The sequence below is a fragment of the Hippopotamus amphibius genome, chromosome 11, assembly GCF_030028045.1.
Source record: "Hippopotamus amphibius kiboko isolate mHipAmp2 chromosome 11, mHipAmp2.hap2, whole genome shotgun sequence".
In the NCBI taxonomy this organism is placed as follows: Eukaryota; Metazoa; Chordata; class Mammalia; order Artiodactyla; family Hippopotamidae; genus Hippopotamus; species Hippopotamus amphibius.
The window spans coordinates 70,277,981-70,299,123 of NC_080196.1; the positions used below are offsets into that span (position 1 = coordinate 70,277,981).

A 21,143-nucleotide genomic window follows, 5' to 3' on the forward strand; every position below is an offset into this window, starting at 1 on the left:
TCTTCATACCTTGCATTTCTATTTGTTCTTGTTTTTTGCATCCCTCTTTTTTAAAAAATGGGATTTTTTTTTTAGATGAAAAATTCACATTTGAGAGATCTTTCATCATTCCTGTTTAGACGTGTGTTTTTCTGTCTTTGTCTCAATTACCTACATCGGTTGTTTTAATTCATTTTAATGGGTCTGGAAGTCAAATGTCTAAGTTGCTTTTTTAAAAATAGGGCTTTTAGTATATTATCCTAAAACATTAGTATTGCTGAGGCTTTTAGGCAAAAAGATGTAACTCCAACTGGTCTGCTTAATGCATCTACTTATCGGGACAGGATAAGGATGCTGTTTTAGCCTAACTCAGTTTATTGTAGCTAACACATGCAAACTGAGAATTGGTTAAGTTGGAAGTAAACAGTGTGTACACAGGATACTTGCCTTGACATCATCTTGGTTAATGTAATGAACATCCTTTAATACATGCCTGTGTATTTACGGGGTAAATCAAATATGCAAAATCTTTATCTCTGTAAAATTTAAAGATACCCTGACCCTTCTTAAGTATACCTAAGAACTGGACTAAGTGCTGTAGTGTCATTTGGAAAAGCGGAGGTAAGAGTAATGTCCCCGGGCAGAATTCTCATTCACCTAAGATGTTGTCAGATAAATCACAGTGTAGAGTGTACCTGAGACGGCCATAATATTACAGTGTGTGATCATTCATCCCATGCACTTTGATATAATTAATGAGCATGGTGAAATAGAAGTGTAATCATTTCTCCAAGAGGAAATGTCAACCAGTTAATGAGGATAAGGCTGACTATTGTCAGTTGAAGCAGCAGATTTTTGCCCAGCTATTTGAATTGCTGAGTTGGTGTGTTCACAGAGGTAGATGTTCATTTCAGGCTGTGATAGAGGGAAGGGGAACACTTTTAAAGACGATTTTTTTGTTTTATTTTTTTGTTTGGTTCTTTAAAACCAATGACAGCATTTTGAAATAACTGCAATTCTAGGCATTACAATAAAAATTTAGCAAGCATGAAATATAATTTCTAAATATAAATAATTAACACTTAAAAGAGGATTACTCAAGTATTTATACATTTGTGTAAAACCAAATAATCTTGAAATAGCCTTTTACTACTATTATATTGATGCATTAAAATCATAGCCCATTTTTTTTATTATATGTCACAGATTACTTACCCTTGTTTTTCTTTTGACTATCTGTGGTAGGTCAGAGTAAGTTGAACTAGAACTAAGAAATACTATCTGTTTAGGTTGTTGGAAGAATACTTTCATGCTACTAGAGCAGCTTTCTAGGGTTTTTACAATAATTCTTCAAAAAGTTGGAAACTGGTCTACTGAGAGAATAAAAAGATAGAGGCCATGTTTTCCCCCAGGTTATATGGTGATGTTTACCAACTAATAGCCCATTCATTGAATTTATATTAGAATGTGTTCATTGCTTTTACTACTTAAATTTCATTGGCAACTTAGGGACTTCATGTACTTAGTTTGAACAACTTCACTAGCTCTGTGAAAGACATACTAACATTGATGAAATTTTTGTGGAATCTGACATATATTAAATACTTAAGACACATCGTGTTGTTTATGTTCAGAAAAAGATAGACAGCCTTTAGAAATAATGCATGTGATGTTGTGGGGTTTGGTATTGTTCTCGTTAAATGTTTATAATTTGCTTTCTGTAGAAAGTCCAACTTTGCTCTTTGCAAAGTTCTTTCCAGTAGCTAGTGAGCCAGTGTTTGGGGTGGGGCGGGGAGGGGAGGAGCTGCAGGGATTTGACAGTAATAATTGGGAATTCAGCTTTAAAATTATGAGTTATGTATTATGGCAGACTTTCAATAGCTGTTTTATATATCAATACACTGTCATTTCTTCATATATGACAAGGATCTTTTTCTCCTAAAATCGAGTAAAGGAATAAATATTTCTTAAACTGTTTTAAGTGTTTAGGATAAAATTGTACCCTGTTTGTTTTGTAACTTTACTGTGAGCAAATGATTTGTGATTTAATAGTTTGATAGTTCAATGGACTTTAATTTCCGTTCATGTGATACCAGTTGGACTAATTTGCTTAATGAACATTATGTCCTATGTACCTCTTTCTTTTATTCAAATTTCATGAAATGTACAACATCCTTTTGTTCCTCGGTGTGCCCATGTCTTAGTGGGGAGAAATTCCCTCTTTCTAGTCTCTGTGGCACATTTTGAGGCCACATTGTTGAAACTGATTTAGACATAAGATTAGTTTAGTTTTGTTTTTTCCTTTCTAGTGGTGTACTTGAAAACTCCAATTAGCACGAATTTCTTTTTTCAATTAAGTGTATTAGGAGAACTCTGTTTTCTTTAAAACTCAACAAAAACCTGTCACAAAACTTAGAAATTAGGATTCCTTCTTTGTTGGCATAAGCAGCCTGAAATATGAAGCTAACTAAATTGCATCAAATTTCAGAGACGAATAATCATACATTTGGGAAAAGGAGCTTCCACACAACCTGTGTTCTGTCAGAGTAATTTAATTAGAGATAGTGATATTTCAATGTAATTTGTTAATGGGCATATTCTGAAAAAAAAAGAGAGAGAGTAATTCTTCCTGAACACTGATCATTTTATGTATTTTTAGCTGGATTCTGTCAAAAGAAAGGGTTTTCATTGAATTTCATGGCACAGAGATGCCTGGAGGGAGAATATCAATGAAGTGAGGAACAGCTTAAAATTTTTTGAGTTATTAGAATGCATATAAGGGGGAATGTAATAACCTTACTGCTTTTCCACAAGTTTAATGTATGAAATTGTATGCACAGCATTATTGGACAACTGAACATCTAAATTTCATATTTTGAATGTCATAATCATTATCATCCTACTGTTTTGATTTTTTTTCAATTTCATATCCAAGAAGAATATCATAGCTCTTTATTCCTTTCTTTTATTTGTGGCAACTTGTATACAGATTTTAGTTAAATACTACATGAGTTGCCCTGGAAAGGAAATGAAATAACAGCTTCTCTAGATTTTACATTTTAGAGAACATTATAATAAAACCTCTTTACTTTGGTGGGAAAATACCAAGCCTTCTTTAGGAATAAGAAATATTTTAGTTTTATTAATTTGATCTATGATAAGCTTGAGTCTGATTTATTTCGTTTCATAGACACTTCATCCTAATTCTACTCCATTGAGAGGGTTTTGTAGTTGAGGCTTTATCATGATAGGCTAGGATGTGCTGCAGTAACAATTACCCCCATTCTTCTGTGTTTATCATAAAAAAAGTCAGTTTCTCTTTCCTGCAAAGAAGTCCACTGTGGAAGCAAGTGACTCTCTAGGGCAGTTCTCTGTGACTGGGCTCACTCATCCCTGGGGATTTTCTGCGTTTAACATGTTCTTTCCTAATTGCCACTGCAGGGAAAGGGGGCATCAATTTTTTTTTTTTAATTTCTGCTTTACAGCAAAGTGACTGAATTTTGTATATATATGTATGTATATGTATACACACACATTCATTTTTATATTCTTTTCCATTATGGTTTATCCCAGAACAATGAATATAGTTCCCTGGGCTGTACAGTAGGATCTTGTTGTCCATCCATTCTGTATGCATCTACTAACCCCAGACTCCCTGTCCATCCCTTCCCAACACCCACCCTGCCACCCCTGCCATCACAAGTCTGTTCTCTATGTCTATGAGTCTGTTTCTGTTTTGTAGATAGGTTCGTTTGTATTTTAGATTCCACATATGTGATATCATATGGTATTTGTCTTTCTCTTTCTGACTTACTTCACTTAGTATGACCAAGTTGAATCCATGTTGCTGAAAATGACATCATTTCCTTCTTTTTTATGGCTGAGTAATATTCCATTGCACATATGTACCACATCTTCTTTATTCATTCCTCTGTCGATGGACATTTAGGTTGTTTCCATGTCTTGGTTATTGTGAATAGTGCTGCTGTGAGCATAGGGGTGCAGGTATCTTTTCGAATTATAGTTTTGTCTGGATGTACAAGGTATCGACTTTTAAATGCTGCTGCTGGGAAGTGATGTGTCACTTCAATCCCCAGATTTTACTGACCAAAGTAAGCCACGTGATCGTGCTGAAGGCCAAGGCGATGAGAAGTATCATCTTTCTGAATGTTTAGAAAAAGGAGAAAAACTGAAAATATTGGTCATCATTTGCATGCCAACTGAAGCCATAATATTTCAGCAGTGGGGCAAAATAGATCAGTGTTTCCCAACCAGATTGCCAAGAACGGGATATAGGTGTGCTGTAGAGACATACTCATGGTTGAAAATGTGAAGGCATTTTTATGATACAATGGTTCAATAAATTAACTCACAACAGTGAGAATTACATTTGAATGCTTTTTTGGCTTTCTGTAAAAACTTCCAGAAAGTTCTTAATATTTTAATTATTTTTTATTTTGCTAAGACTTGCATAGCCCCAAGTCTCCACATAGCATCTGCCCAGATCTTTTCATTGACCAAGTACTCACCCGCACGTGGAGTGAGCACCAGAATGTCCCCTTTTCCTGCTGAATCCCCCTAGTTATCATTGCTTTTCTAACAGTGTGTTTATTCTAAGTGAAATTTTATTCATATGTTATTTTTATTATTCTTTCAATGTAATTTGCTTGCCTTTTTGCTTATACTTTTCTTTAATTCTAAAAGAAAAGGTATGGGTGAATTTTATCTTCTTACGTTTTTGTCAAGTACCAGAGAATTATTAATTTTGTTAGTTTTCTCAGTTATTTCTTCTTCCCTCATTCTTTTTCTTTTTTCCTCTTTCTTCTTTTGCTTTTTCTCCTTTATTCTTATTGGATTTTAAAGTTAGTTAAAATCTTTTCTGAGTGGAAATTAGTAGTAAATTTTTGTGTGTTTTTTAAAAATTAAACTGTCTCTATTATGTTAAATAGGTTTTTGGAAACAAACTCCTTAGAATTAAATTGATTGTTTTTTCTGGACATAAAATTTACTAAATTACTAACGAGGACTGTAAGTTGCAGAAATAGATTGTTTTCAAAATATTTTTTGATATCCAGAATTATAAATAATTATTATATTTTGTACATTTTAAGACTTTCAGTTATTAAATTAAATGAAAATTAATATTCAGTATTCTAAATTAGATTATGACGTTTAATTTTCCAAGCTTTTCGTATGCCTTATTTTTAAATGTTTTAAAAATGCAAAAGATCTGAAGTATATATTTTATAGTTGTAGTATTTATAATATTCATTTGTATATTATATTATTAGACAATATTATATTTTATTATTTATATATTATATGTATATTATATATTTTTTATAGATAGATTTTCTTGAAGCTATGCATGCCTGCAGTCTCTTTTGTCTTCAGATTTCTTTTTTTTAATATTATGTGTTACCTTTCATTTTTTTAATTAATTAATTTTTATTTATTGGCTGCATTGGGTCTTCATTGCTGTGCGAGGGCTTTCAGTAGTTGTGGAGAGCAGGGGCTACTCTCCACTGCGGTGCTCAGGCTTCTCATTACAATGGCTTCTCTTGTTTCAGGGCATGGGCTTTAGGTGCCCGGGCTTCAATAGTTGCAGAGCATGGGCTCAACAGTTGTGGCTCTCAGACTCTAGAACACAGGCTCAGTAGCTGTGGCACACAGGCTCAGTTGCTCCGCAGCATGTGGGATCTTCCTGGACCAGGGATCAAACCCATGTCCCCTGCATTGGCAGGCAGATTTTTAACCACTGTGCCATCAGGGAAGCCCTAGATTTCATTTTAAAGTATGTTTACTTTCCCAACCCAGTGGAATATGGAAAGACTTCAGTCACCAGAATCCCCTCAAAAATTTTCCCTCAAATTAGAATTCATGTGTCCTTATAATTATTCTCACTTTTTATCTAAAGGTTTCATTTAATGCAGAAGTGATCAAGTGAAGCTACATGCTGTACTCATTTTGTGGGCACCTTACCCCAAAACAGCCAATTTAAGCAGAAGAAACTTTAGATTCTCTTAAGCAGAAAGTAAGGAAATTCCTTTATGAGATTGAGTACAGCACTGCATGATCAAGCTCTAAAAGCCATTTATAAGATTTTAGACTTAATGCTTTAAGCTAGAATGCCTCACACGAAGGCAGAATTTATTTTACAGCCTATTTATGGACCATCAATGATATGCTGGAAACCAAGGAAGTAAAAGAGACAGAAAAGGAGCCACTTTTGAATAATGCACTCGGGAGAGGTAGTGATGGCATGTCACACATAGTGACAGCACTAATCAGAAAGATTATTAGATCAAAAAAGGTATTATTACATGTTGGTGACTTTAAGGAATGAATACATGTGTTGGTTAACAGCAGTCGTTAGAATCTTTGAAAAGCATTCTTTATTTTGAAAAACAAAGCAAAACAAACGTCTGTAAGTCATATATCCAAAGAGACAAATGAACACTTTAAAGCAAGATTTTAAGCAAATATCACATGAGGCTGATGCTCTGGCCCTACCGGCATGAAGGTATAAGGGCTGTAAATGGTGTGAAGATGTAACTGTCAGAAGTGTAATCTGAGAGTCCCATGATCGTATGTTGGTTTTACTCACCTAGAAGCTCTTGTATATAAAAGTTTGCCCATAAATCTTAAGTCCACCTAAATTAATATTATGAAAATAAATGGCAACAGCTCTATGCAAAGATCAGGGATTAGAAAACCATATTTGCTGATATGTACCAAAGTGCACAAGCTGTCCAAAGGACACTTTTTTTTTGCCAGAGTTTATGAGCTAATAGAAAAATGGATTGTGAATGTGTTTGAATGTTGTTCGCTGCAGATTTGTTGAAGGTGAATTATTCACTTGAAAAAAATAGCCTACTTAACTGACATTTTGGAGCACCTGAATGAACTTAATTGAAAATTGCAAAGGCCGTGTAAATAATATTACACACACTCACAGAGCTTATGGATTTGAAGCAAAGTTCAGCTTTGGAAACAGGATAAAAATGATTCATTTGTGATATTTAGTTGCTGTTACATTTTAAATACTAAGGAAAAATTATTGACTGCTGGAGCAATACCTGTATATGCTTGAGGTTGAGTTGTATCATTATTGTCAAATACCTAAGATGAAAAAGTATGAAAAACTTTTGTGTTTCCACAAGGAATTTCAACATTGTATTTGTCAATTAAGGGAACGGAGGACTAGGAAATTTAATCAATATATCCCTCCTGGTTCATGATAAGACAGAACTTTCTGTCTACTGGAGAAAAAGCTATGAACTCTGTGCTACCAATTTGCTACCACCAACTTTTCTGAATATAGTTTGTCTTGATGGTAATTATCAGGCATTTGCTATCTCAGTCCTAAAACTTTTCATTTAAAAAAAGGCATTTCATGCAAACGAGCTCAAATTTTTTATTAAAGATTTTTTTAAAATGTTTTGTATGGCAGTTTTATGTGTATTTAATAGTATGTTTCCCGAAAGTGTATATTTCATTTTTCTTATAATTACATGCTATAAAGAAAGTGTAATAACTTTTTCCACCAAGGTCCATATGAACACTTCCAAACTATCTCTAGTGTATCCCACTGTGCATGTGTGGAAAGGATTGGTGGACCCTAATTGATTCTAGGAAAAATTGTTCCTCAAATTGAAACTCAGAAAGGGTCTAGGGTAAGCAAAGAATATCTAAGCAAATTTATGAGCAAACCTGCACTTGGTAACCATTCTTCATTGGAATCTGTAAGTAAAAACATCATGAATTCCTTAGTGTTGAGACATTCTTCCCTACCTTTCTCCCAATCACTTCTTCATTAATAGATAGCTAGTTCCGTGATAAATGTTTCCCTGTACCTGTGGAAGGAGAACGTCTGTTAACACTGTGAAACTATTTCTGTTTTATCAATATGCCTTCAGAAATAGCAATCAATGTGGAAAAAAACAATAAAAAAGTCAAAAGGATATTTAGGCACAAAAATATTTTACAGAGTTCTCTCAATTGTTTCTAAATATGGGTGATGTTTTACTTAGGCAAAAATTATAAACCATATGTGTGTATTTGCACATTTTCATTCCTGTGATTTATGTAGTGCTATTAACTGCTAATACATTTAATATATAAGATCTGTGGTTTGCTGTTAATATTTTATAAAGATATTATGGCTTTATGGTTAACATTAATTTGAGGTATTGCTTTAAGAGTCAAAAGTACTTTAAAATAATTATTTCACTGGTGTTTAATTTCATATTAATCATGTTAAAGTTCTATGTGGGCTAGAACACAGTAACTACATATTATATATGTAAACTATGCAGAGGCTCTAATAATAAATTTCTTATTTAATATGATGCTGTTTTTAGGCACCAGCAGTTTATTGTGTGTAGAGTTGTTTTAAATTTGAATGACCCAGTGGATCCAGCTTGTTTTTTCAGTTGTCTAAGGCAATTTATTTCCTTTTCTCCTATGTTATGAAATCCTGGAGTTTCTACTTTGAGTTATCTGAGCACTTAGGCAAAATTAAATATTTTAATGTAAAGAAGATTGTCAGAAAAACTATTTCAAGTGGAGTTCCTTCATTGTCTTTAAAATAACAGAATTTCAACTTTATCATATGTCTAATAAAATATTACGACTTTCATGAAACACCAACTCAGTATCTCCATACCCAGGGTGTTTATGTAAAGTTATTGATTCTCTTAGATTACCAGGCTCCCGGTAATACCATGTTGGGGCAATTTACACGTTGGTACATGTTTGGGAGAGACTGAGGATGTTGACAACTACCTACTCCTTTCAGATATCTAATAAAACAGCTGGTTAGACCATCCCCTTCAGGAAGTATTTTTTTAATTATTAATAGACTTTATTTTTTAGAACAATTCTAAGTTTACAGAAAAATTGAGCGCAAAATACAAAGTTCCATATCTGTCCCACCCCGGATGTTTTTCCCATTATTCACATCTTGCATTACTGTGGCACATTTGTTACAACCAATAATGACACATTACTGTAAAGTCCTTAATTTACTTCAGGATTCACTCTTTGTGTTGCTCAGTCCATGATTTTTGACAAGTGTGTAATGTCATGTATCTGCCATTACAATATCATACAGAATAGTTGCACTGCTAAGAGTGTATTTTAATTTAAAGTAAATGTATCATCACCCTTTCTTAAAAACCTACATATTAAAAAATGATCCAACTGTTTCATATTTTGGAAAATAAAAGTTGAAAATCTTATTATGTGACTCAGAATTCTTTGCCTACCATCCATGAGGAAAACGTGTTAATAACAGAAGCAGCTTGGTCCCAGTGAACTATGTGTTTCTCCTCACAAGTCACATGACTATGATGTTTGCCTTCCTCGACTTCAAAGTTAAATTTTAAATCTACTCTTAATTTTACCATGTCCCTTGAATATCTTTCTCCCTTTCAAGTGGCTTCTGTCCACTCTCCTTTTATTTTTAACCAGGTTTTTTGGTAAACATATTTTGCCATAGTCCTCCTGAGAACCTTTTTGAAAGTCCGTTAAGTGTTAAATATATAAATTACAAATACGTATTAGTGCTATAACTAAGGTTCTATAACATAGCGGTTTTCCATTTTTTTTATATTAATTTCTGTGTTTCTGTAAAAATTTTCTCCTAAGTAAGTTTCAGTGCTTGGTGCTAGGGCAGAAGTGAATCTGGTCAAATTTGAGAAAATATTCGTGGTACATCTAAGTCATTAGTGAACAAAACAACATGCAATAAACAGTGACCAATGGTTAACAAATGGAATTCATGTAATACCCGTTTAGTAGACTCTGGAGTGGGTGGTTTAGATGAGAGAAATTTATTTTCTCACCGTTCTGGAGACTGGAAGCCTGAGATCAAGGTGCCAGCAGGTTTGGGTTCTCTTGAGACCTTTCTCCCTGGCTTGCAGATGGCCATTTTTTCCTGTGTCTGTACAATGGCCTTTCCTCTGTGTACATGCTCATCTATGTCCAAATTTCCTCTTCTTCTAAGACACAAGCATATTGGATGAGGACCCACATATAAGCTCATTTACCTTAGTTACCTCTTTAAAAACCATATATCCAAATATACTTATATTCTAAGGTACTGGGAATTAGGGCTTCAGCCTATGAATTTTGGGGAACACAATTCAGTTCATAACACTCATTGAAATTAGCAAGCTTTTTAATTTGTATCACTTGAAAGCAGTAAAACCTGGTAATTTTTTTTTTTCTGCGTTGAGTCTTTGTTGCTGCCCGTGGGTTTTCTCTAGTTGCTGCCCGTGGGTTTTCTCTAGTTGCAGCGAGTGGGTGGGTGCTACTCTTAGTTGTGGTGTGAGGGCTTCTCCTCGCGGTAGCTTCTCTTGCGTGGAGCACAGGCTTTAGGCACATGGGCTTCAGTAGTTGTGGTGCGAAGGCTTAGTTGCTTCACGGTATGGAATCTTCCGAGACCAGGGATCAAACCCATGTCCGCTGCATTGGCAGGCGGATTCTTAACCACTGCACCACCAGGGAAGTCCCAAACCTGGTAATCATTGATTAAACATGTGAGCTAGGCACTGTTTATGCATTAAATCGCAACCACAGGATGACGTCAGGACTGATACTTCACCAAGGAGAACTTTTTCAGTTGTCAACGGACTTATTTTCAGTTAAGGTATTGATTCCACTGGTTGAATGTGCAAAGGGAATTATGTAATACAAGACATTTCTTTAAAACTGAGTAATGCCCCAAATGCTGCTTATTTTAATATTAAAGCAAATGAAAATTAACATTTGTTTTAAAAATCCAGAACAATTTAATAACAGAAGAATTAAACCAATGGGGGCAGGGGTGCTAGAACAGCTAAACAGTTTTAAGTAACTGACCTTTATGCAATTTCTTCCAAAGTGTTTTCTCCAGGGTCAGACTCTGGGATCACCCACTTCTCATTCACAGGATGTGCAGTGACCCTTTGTAGTAAAAGGCACATTTTTTTCCTCCATTGCTAATGCATTTTTTCAAAGGCCTCCATCTTTCCTTGCCTATATCTTACTGACACCTGAATCCAAATAGGTAGCTGAGTACCAAATTAGCCAAAGTCTGGCATTAACAGTAGCGTGAATTTTTCTCATGTGCAACACACTCTCAGCCCTTAAGGGGCTCAGCTCGTCCCTTCTGTGGGACAAATAGGCTATACTCCAAACGAAGAACTCCTTTTTAATATGCTAGTTACTTTGGTACTTTCAAGAGATCTAAATGTGGCATTATTCTCTTCCCAAGCATCTATTAAGCCTCTTTGTCATTTCTTCACTTTTATTGTCTATTAAAGGTTTAAGACTTGAGTCATAAGTTGAGTTCGATCCCTTTGCACTTTTGTAGGGCAGACAACCGTGATGAGTCAAACAGCATGGAGCATAGGTGGCTTTCTGAATTTTCTTCCCCGTCTGTAGAACAGATAAAACGGTTCCCACTTTGAGTGGTTATTCTTAAGGTTATAGTAAATCACCTTAATTGCCTTGTTCAGTGCCTAGCATTCAACAAATATTAATTCATTTTCTGTCACAACGCAACAACCTAATACAAAGTCAAATTATTTGAAGTCCCTGGGTTTTGTTGTTATTATTGTTGTTGTTGAATGTTGCTATAGCAGGCTGGGCAGACTTCTAAGTTTTCCCATCTGTTTTCTAGTTTTTTTGAAAAGTTGTGAGATACTAGTCTATATTGTCAGCCTATAGATATTTAGTCAGCGTTTATTCTCTCCTTATCACTGTTAGGTGTCATAGAAAACAAAAGAACCAAGACTCACTGTCAGGAAGCCAAAATGAGTTTATGGTCTGCTTACAAAGAGAATATCTAGTTACATGAAACCATTAATAATTATTATAACCATTATAGTTATTATAATAAAACATCAAGCCCTAATATGTGTTTCCATGGACAGGAAATATAAAAATTAAAGTTAAAATAAAAAATTGAGAGCCTTCCCATACGAGGGCACAGGCTGCCATCTTCCAAAGGACATCGCAGTGGACCCTTTCCCCAAAGGATGACCTGGCTCTGGAGTTGTGACTTGGAGAAGGGGGAGTGAGAGGTGGTCCAGGTTCAGAAAAGGTGATGACTGTGGGGTGTGGGCCACAGCGAGGTGGGAAATGCCTGAGAAATCTGTCTGACTGGGCAGAATATGTTGGAGAAGATGCTGTAGATAAAACCGAAGAGACCAAGTGACTAAGAATTGAGCGCATTGTACACTAGGTCAAAGAGTTGATGTATAATATTGCAGATATTAAGCAGGGAGGAGAAAATCACAGGAGAGGTTTAATCTAGAAATGGGCACACAATGACCTGGAGCAGGAGGAAGCCCACCCAGCAGGCAGATGCAACAGTCCAGGTGTGAATTGGTGAAGAGCAGTGCGAGAGTGCAAAAGTGAACAAGAAAGTGTGGAAAAGTATATCATTTTTCTCATCCAGATTGTATGTTTTTAAGTATCATGAATACCTTTTGTGATATAAAAAGAACTTTTTATACAAAAGATGGTAAAAGTCTTTCATTTTGATCTCTCAGCAGGGGTCCCTCAAACAATTTTACTTTTCATTTTGTTGTCTTTGATAAAAGACAAGCAGTAGATGGCATTGTTCTGTAGAAAAGATTCCCATTTTTCACTTTTAAATCACATGGCATGTAAGATGTAGTAATTAAGTATCTTCTGGGATACTTCTACTTCAAAGACAAATATTTTGGTTTAACATAATTTAGTGTGAGATACAACCTTTCATTTTGAAAGGTTTGAGAGATGAAGGATGATATATTTAGATTATGTGGAAAATAATATATTCAGTAAAGTATTTTATGACTGTTATCAAGGATTTTACAGTTACTTAGGGAAATAAGCATGCATGTTATTTGTCTGTGGTCGGGTGCACATCTCAGTGAATTTATATTAATGAAAACAAAAGATCTGTCATCAATTCATATGTGGGGTGGGAGTTCCAAAAAAATTTACTTAGATACTTGAAAAATGCAAAAGGCATATATGATTATATTTTGTAATGCGTGCCTATTAATTGAATTCTAAAATGTATCCAGTGTAATTGTGGTCAGGACATAACATCACATGTTTACAGAAAGGAAAAATTGATTTTTCTTTGATCCTTTTATGCTATTCCCACAGAATTTTTCTTCAAAAAGAATGATTAAGGATTTCAAAGAAAATTATCTTCCATAGAGAATATTTTTATTATTTTATAATTTTATCATGGCTTGAATGTGTCTAGTTTCTGCATTTACAAGTACATGATTTAACCTTTGTTTTGCTATCCAGTGAGACGTAAACTGATTGACCTTGCCTTTAAGAAAGCATTAATGTTTTTCAACTTTTAAGTCATGACATGTAAGATTGAGATCATTAAGATATTGAAATCTTTTTGATTCTTCTTAAGACACATTTTTAGTTGTTTTTTTTGAGATGTACCTTTATTTTCTTTTGTTTAAAAATTTATAGCATTGTTCATGCTTCACAGAACTATGAGAAGCACCATGAGAGCTAGAAATGACCAATTATTCACCTGTCATCCCAGAGCATAGTGCACATTCAGTACTAGTAGGTGTTATTGCTTTATTCCTTTAAGCATTGATTCCAAAGTTATATATTAAGACTACATGCCAGGAAATGTGTAGGGTCTACAAGATAGCTAAGAAAATTTGCTCTGAAGTACTTGCACACAGGCATGGCTTCGGAACTATGGTAATAGAGTTCAGACTGCTGCACAAAGACTGAAAACCAGGGATTTGTTCTACCCTCAGTGACTCTGGAGCTGGGCCATGTAGGATAAATAGGAGTTTGTTAGGGAATGGCAGGCAATATCAGTGAGAGACATAGCGGGGAAGCAGGTGTCCCTGAGGACCCAGGATCCAGGGGCTTGTGGAAGGAAGGGGAAGGTTTTGGAACAAGGAGATGCTGGGGAATGATTCACAACCACTGTCTGACATTGTCTAGAATGGAAATTCCTAAAATAGAACCACCGCATAACCCAGCAGTTCCACTCCTAGGAATATATCGGAAGAAAACCCCACTGATTCAAAAAGATACATGCACCCCAGTGTTCACAGCAGCGTTGTTTGCAATTGCCGGGATATGGAAACAACCTAAGTGCTCATCATCAGCTGAGTGGATAAAGATGTGGTTTATATATACAACGGAATACTACGCAGCCATAAAAAATGATGAAATTTTGCCACTTGCAGTAACGTGGATGGACTTGGAGGGGATTATACTAAGTGAAATAAGTCAGACAGAGAAGGACAAATACTGTATGATATCACTTATATGTGGAATCTAAAAAGTACCACAAACTAGCGAATGTAACAAAAAAGAAGTCTCATAGGTATAGCGGACAAACTACTGGTGATCCGTGGGGGGAGTGCATAATATAGGGGTTGGGGCTAGGAGTTAAAATTATTGGGTATAACGTAGGCTGTAGGGTTGTACTGTACAACACAGGGAATATAGCTAATATTTTGTAATAACTAAATGGAGTGGAGAAGCCTTAAAAATTACATTAAAAAATTTTAATGAAAATTTCTTTAATGTAAAAATAAGAGTTTTGTGTTTCATGTTGCTACATTTTATTTTTAACCTGATCAGGATATAGATTTAGACAAATAACTGTTTTTGCCTTTATAGTATCAGTCTTATGTATTTATTATCTTTTACAGTGAAGTTTAGCAACTGCAATGGGAAAAGAAAAGTACAGTATGAAAGCAGTGAACCAGCAGATTTTAAGGTGGATGAAGATGGCATGGTGTATGCTGTGAGAAGCTTTCCCCTCTCCTCTGAGCACTCGAAGTTCCTAATATATGCTCAAGACAAAGAGACTCAGGAAAAGTGGCAAGTAGCAGTAAAATTGAGCCTCAAACCAACCTTACCTGAGGATTCAGTGAAGGTAGAGTATCCACGTATGGCTGTGGATGGAGTTATGTTTGCAAATCAGAACTGTACAGTGTGAACTAACTATGTACTTTGCATCACATTAATGGGTGGCCAGTATTTCAGTTTGTATCAACTTCAGTTGCTACAACAGTATTTTGCTGTTTTTAATCTTATAAAATACTGACAAAATGTATTGTCAGCAATCCTAAACTGTATTTGAAAGGTTTGTTTATACTTTGAGATTTATAACTTAATTTACATTAGAAGTAGTTTGTTTTAAATTTCTTAGAAGCTTTACAAGGTGTTAAATTTAACCACAAAATAAACAATTGTTTGTAAGATGTCACCAGCGAAATTTTTAGGTGGGAAGTACAGATTTACAGTAGTAATAGGAAAGCATTTCTGTCAAGGAGTATTGGATTTTTGTCTTGTCCTTTAATAATCAAATTGGGGAGTATGAATTATTTATACTACCGACCTGACTTTTAGGAATAATATACTCCCTCTGGTGGAAGCGGCTATAAGCCAAGATAAATAAATAAGATACATTCGGAACAGAGTAAAGTTCAATTCAGCTCAAGATTTATTGAGTGCTTATTTTGTGTAAGCCACTATTTTAAGAATTTTAAGTAAGATACATTAACTTCTTCAGTAAAGTTATGATAACATTATTAGTTGCTGAATATTCTAGTTCTTTGAGTTAATTTATATAATCTGAAGTCCATAATTTTATGAACGACTATTACATTTTGTATATTTATTGTACTGTGAGATATAAGAATACACACATGCTTTTCTGGTACTTAATTGTAAATGTGATATACACAGCCATCGTCAAATATGAGTCAGTATGAGAGAAAAAGATATCATTTTTTCTCTTCTACCGATGTTGGACTTTCATTATGTGAAATGTAATTTGTTACTCTGTTAACTGTTAGGGGGAATCATGTCATTTGGGTACTGTAAAGTAAGGAACTGCTAAGTGAGCGGGAAGAGGCTTTGGTTGTTGATGATTTGCTGTGTTCCGGCCAACTAGCTTGGATAGCATTGAAGCAGCAAGGGCTAATGGCTAAAATGTCTACGTATATAGGGAGAAACAGAAGAAAATGTTGACATCCAGCAGAGATTAATACCCCTTGTGCAAAGTGGGTCATCTACAGCATCCATCACGGCTGACACAGGTTTAGAATAATTACAGCATTAATTCTGTGGGATTTAATAGGGTCATAAATATTTGAGACGTTCCTTAGCAGTATGTGTTAAACTTCTCTTGGAATTCAAATTATATTTTAGCACATCAAGATCTAAATTTAATGTACAGTAGCACATTACCTGAACTGTGGTTTAAACTAATGAGAAATGTATAAAAGGGTACTATTAAATTTTGCTCAATATTAACTACTATCTGAGATGGTTTATAGAAACTGCAAATAGTTTACACAGCTGTGCCACATAATAAATTGTTTGGAATTCAGTTTTTCAGTGAACACTATCACCCACAGTTTTATGGTGTTTTCTATTATTTTAGTATGGGGGCAAGGAGAGGGCCTCCAGACCTATTTTCTTGTTCATAATAAACTGTGATTCCTATGCTTACCGGTATCCATTGATATTGATGCACTTTCAGAAAATGTTTTCCTAGTACTCAGGAATGTCTTCTTGTATTTTAATGCGAAGGAATCACGAGAAATTGAAGAAATCGTATTCCCAAGACAACTGACTAAGCACAATGGCTACCTACAAAGGCAGAAGAGAGACTGGGTTATCCCTCCAATCAACTTGCCAGAAAACTCCAGAGGGCCTTTCCCTCAAGAACTTGTCAGGGTAAGGTAGCACAATTTCATTGATCTCCGTGGCTTGTGTCAAGTGTGTGTTAGAAGTGCTTTTGTCTCTTTTCTCACAAGGTAGAGTTTATGACATGTATGTACTAAAACATATATATATATATATATATATATATATATATATAGCGTTGATGAAATGTCTGTAGTGTTGTAAAGCGTCTCTTTTCCATTTTTTCATTACCTCTGATTATTTACAGGTGGGTGGGTCCTATACGCCTTGGATGATAAAGTTTGTTCAGTGTCTGAAAACATGAGCCCTAGCTCCAACATGCATTCTCACTCACACGGTATCCTTTCCCACACACCTTAGCTTCCGTGTCTGAAAGCTGCACTCCCGGTGATGATCTTTGCCCTTGACAGATAGCTTTTGGGCCAAAGAAAAAATAAAGGGGCAGTCAGTGCTAAAAATGCTAGTACCAAGTGCGTTTGAGAGTTTTTTAAAGAAATAAAAAATGACCTCTGATACCATTAACAGACTCCCTGGGGCTGTGCAAAAAACATAGGCTTTCAGATCCAAAGAGTAAGGTTTTTTTTTCCAGTTACTCGAAATGCATACCATCAGACCCAGAGAAAAAAAATGACAGATATTTCTACATATTTAGTAAAATTAGCAACCTGTTATTTATTACAAAAAGAAAATAAGACAAAGTCCTTGTATTCCCATTTAGTAGAAAGCAAATGTTTCTGTATATGATTAATTTAGCATTCCAACACATACTTACTGAGAGCTGTATTTTTTAATAAGTCATTTATTTGTTGTATAGTCTCTGATAATGTGTATTATAATTCAGTTTAACAATGAAAGACATTAACCCCCAAATCAAGGCGTTTCTTATGTTTCTACTTTAATGGAGAATGAGAAAAGAAAAGAATTTTGCCTTAACTCAAATAACAAAACAAAACCAAACCTGGGTTCTATTATTGGAGTAAAGGTATTTACCTAATACACAAATATCTCTTATTATCACCTCCAGACAGTATTGCTCTATCAGCCCTTTCTCTGTACTGTTCTTCCTCCTCCCTTTCTGTAGCCTGTTCCTGTGACCACTCATCTGTAAACTTATTTTTCCAGAAAGTGTTGTATTTGGAGAAGGCAGTGAGCCGATAATGGGTGTAATTTTTAAGAGTAATAGAAATATTATTATATTATATAAAAGCATTTCTTGCATACTTTGTTATTAATAAAGAATTTGGGGTATTAGGTGCCCCTTAAAATAACATGGGAAGCTTCGGTTGCAGTGAAAAACATCAGCACGATGCAAGTACAGGAATCTGACTTCCAGGCTCAACCATATTCTTAGAGTTTCCACGTGCAGCTCTTTCATACTATGGTCAGGCAATTATTTCTTATCCTCACTGATGCAAAAAGTAAACAATTTTTATCTTCATTAAATTGGACACATATTACTGGGTTAAATACTCTAACCTCCAAATTCCCAGGAGAGGGCTTTGATTCTGTTTAAAAACTAACGCTCCTTAATTTTGACTTTTGCACTGCTCCTAGTGAGTGTTCTTTTAGATGTTAACATTGCCCCCAGCTTTTCTGGTGATAGATGACATCTCTTTTTGAAGCCCATCACCGAGAAGCAAGGACAGGGAACGGGACTGGGAGAACTTCAAGGGTTTTCTGGGACGAGACCGTATACGTTTGTACCTGGGAGAGGCCAGGAGGTGCGGCATGCCCTGTCTCTGCTAATGAACTCACTTAGTCCCTTGTTTAATGTGATTGTCTTCTTGACCCTCAGATCAGGTCCGATAGAGATAAAAACCTCTCTCTACGGTACAGCGTAACCGGGCCAGGAGCCGACCAGCCTCCAACTGGTATCTTCATTATCAACCCCATCTCAGGTCAGCTGTCAGTGACCAAGCCTCTGGATCGCGAGCTGATAGCCCGGTTTCATGTAAGATTTCAACCAGCTGATAACTCTCTGTAGTAATCCTCTTCCAAATATGTGAAGGGTTTAACACTTGCCTCTCATATCAGTCTTAAAGCTTTGATCCTGAGCGTTTTCACACCAAAAGTGTACTTGTAGCTTTTCCAATTTATTTTAAGAATTTTATTGATTTCATAAAATTGACGAATACTCGGGGTAAGAAACAAACAGTGCCAAAGGAAAACTAAAATTGCCTAAAATCATATTACTATTTACATGCCAATACTCGCCTTCAGATATGTGGCTAAGCACTTATGAGAACAAATTTACATGAAAGGGGTCAAAACTATTTCATGTAAATTATATAAAGATCACAATATTTTAATGACTGTATAGTATTCCATTGAATTTATAAACTGTCATTTTAATAGCAGTTTCTTATTAATATACATTTATGTTTGTCATTTTATCTGTTCCCACTGGTTATTATTATTACCATTAGAGTCATAGAAAATGGATAGCACATTTTTATTTTATTTGTTGGTCATATTACCTCCAGAAAGATATGCCGTTTTGGTCTGCCTACTAGGATTTAAAATTTCCCTTTTCTACGTAACCCTGTCAATACTTGGTTTCATCAATCTGCCAATCTGAGCAATCTTTGCTTAGGTATATTATCTAGTTATATTTCTTATGCTAATTTTTGTGTTATTTTTCTACATTTTCTTTTTGAGTTATAACAGCTTTTGTATATGGTTATATGTTCCTATTTTTTAATATATGTATTTATTTGAAACTGATTTTCCCAAGTTAAAAATATTGTATTGAGTATTTTACAACTCAAAAATTACCTAATAGTAAAGTCTAAATTCCAGAAAGCATTTTTCTTTCATTTTTTTTCTAGCCATGCTTGCACATTTTTCTGGAACAGAATTTCAACAATGTTTTCACGCATTTAATATAGAAACCTAAATTGATCTTTATTACATTGCCAATTTCTGCATGAATTACTAAAACTTTTAATGAAAGTATCATTTTCTCTTAGAAAATAATATAGGCACACTGTAAAAACTTTTGAAATAATACAGTAATAAAACTTTTCAAATAATACAGTATTAATAAGAAAGTAAAAAGAATTTGCAACCTCAGTACATAAAACTAACCATTTCCTTTTTTTTTTTTTTTTAACTTTGGTGATATTCTGTAAGATATTTCTCTGTGCATAGACTCATAAATGTGTTGTTTTGAAGCTGGGATCATTCTCTGAAACCAGCAATCATGATATTTAGCATCTTTCCATGCCAGTAAATCATTATTTATTTATATCATCATTTTTGATTGCTCTAATATAATTTTAACTAATTCCCTACTGGTAGATATTTGGGTAATTTACTTCTTTCTATTTTATTTTACAACTACTGGATAAATAATGTGGCCGTAACCATCTCTCTGTACATTTTACCATTATATCCTTGGAAAAAAATTCCTAAAATTGGAATGATTTTAATAAATATAGTGGAATTGTTCTCTATAATAGTTGTGTTGCACTGCCTGCCCACTACGTAGTAGATATTTTCCACTCCATTATCAGTTCCAGACATAATTTATTTACTGCCAGTACTATTTGTAAAAAAAATTATCTTCATGTTTTAAGTTGCATATGTTGAATATCCAATTAAAGTGATTTCCTTTGTCCTGTCTTATGTTGAATTTTAGGGGGGAATTGTTTATCTTTTTATCTAACTACTTTTAAAAGCCTTTTATCTACTAGAGCTGTTAATACATGATTTGTCATATATTTCCCCTCTTTGTTGTTTGTTTTTAAACTTCGTTTATAATTTTTACCTTACTATAACTTATAGTTTTTACATCATGAAGTTTGTTGTTGTTGTTTTAATTTTATTATGCATTCTGACTTTCCAAAGATGTTTATAAAGGTCTTTCCTACTCCAAGATGCTGATCTCCCCCATTTTATCTGTTTTATTTATTTATTTATTTGCATTTAAATGTTTAACCTGTGTGGAGTTTATTTACTAAAGGAAGAAAGGGATATAGATCCAATTTGTTTTTCATTTTTGGCCAGCCCAGTTGTCCAAACACCATACATTGAATCCATATTCCCACTGATTTAGCATCTATACTTAGTCATTCCATACTTTTTACTCCACCTATGCATGTGTTTCATTTTAGATGCTTATTTTTCTCAATATATTTGCTGAACTTTTCACTTGTACAAACTTTTAAGATTATTGAAGTTTTGAAAATTATTAAAATATTGATATGTGGTAGAGCAAGACTCCCCTGGATATACACAGGCAAATAAGCATGTGAAAAACTAAAAACGTTTTAAATCCTGAGTATCACTCAACTCCCTCCTCCCAAAGGCCTTGATTGTTTTATCAACCAATTCTTTTAAAGTCCTTAAGGACCATGTAATTCTAATGCTTTTTATATTGTTCTAAAACATAAAGAAAGAAGTAAAACTTCCAAGCCTTTCAGAAAAACAACATCATATTAATTGGGAAACTTAATAAAGGT

At 34.5% G+C, this 21,143-nt stretch overlaps 1 protein-coding gene across 2 annotated transcripts in view; it reads left to right on the forward strand.

The window, feature by feature from the left end:
• CDH2 (cadherin 2) overlaps positions 1 to 21,143 on the forward strand; it is a 221,866-nt gene that overhangs the window by 146,489 nt on the left and 54,234 nt on the right. For both annotated transcript variants that reach the window (XM_057699943.1, XM_057699944.1), the window contains 3 exons: positions 14,673 to 14,899; positions 16,564 to 16,710; positions 18,476 to 18,631. In XM_057699943.1, the coding sequence (XP_057555926.1) occupies positions 14,673 to 14,899; positions 16,564 to 16,710; positions 18,476 to 18,631 (530 nt within the window). The remainder of the gene's footprint in view (positions 1 to 14,672; positions 14,900 to 16,563; positions 16,711 to 18,475; positions 18,632 to 21,143) is intronic.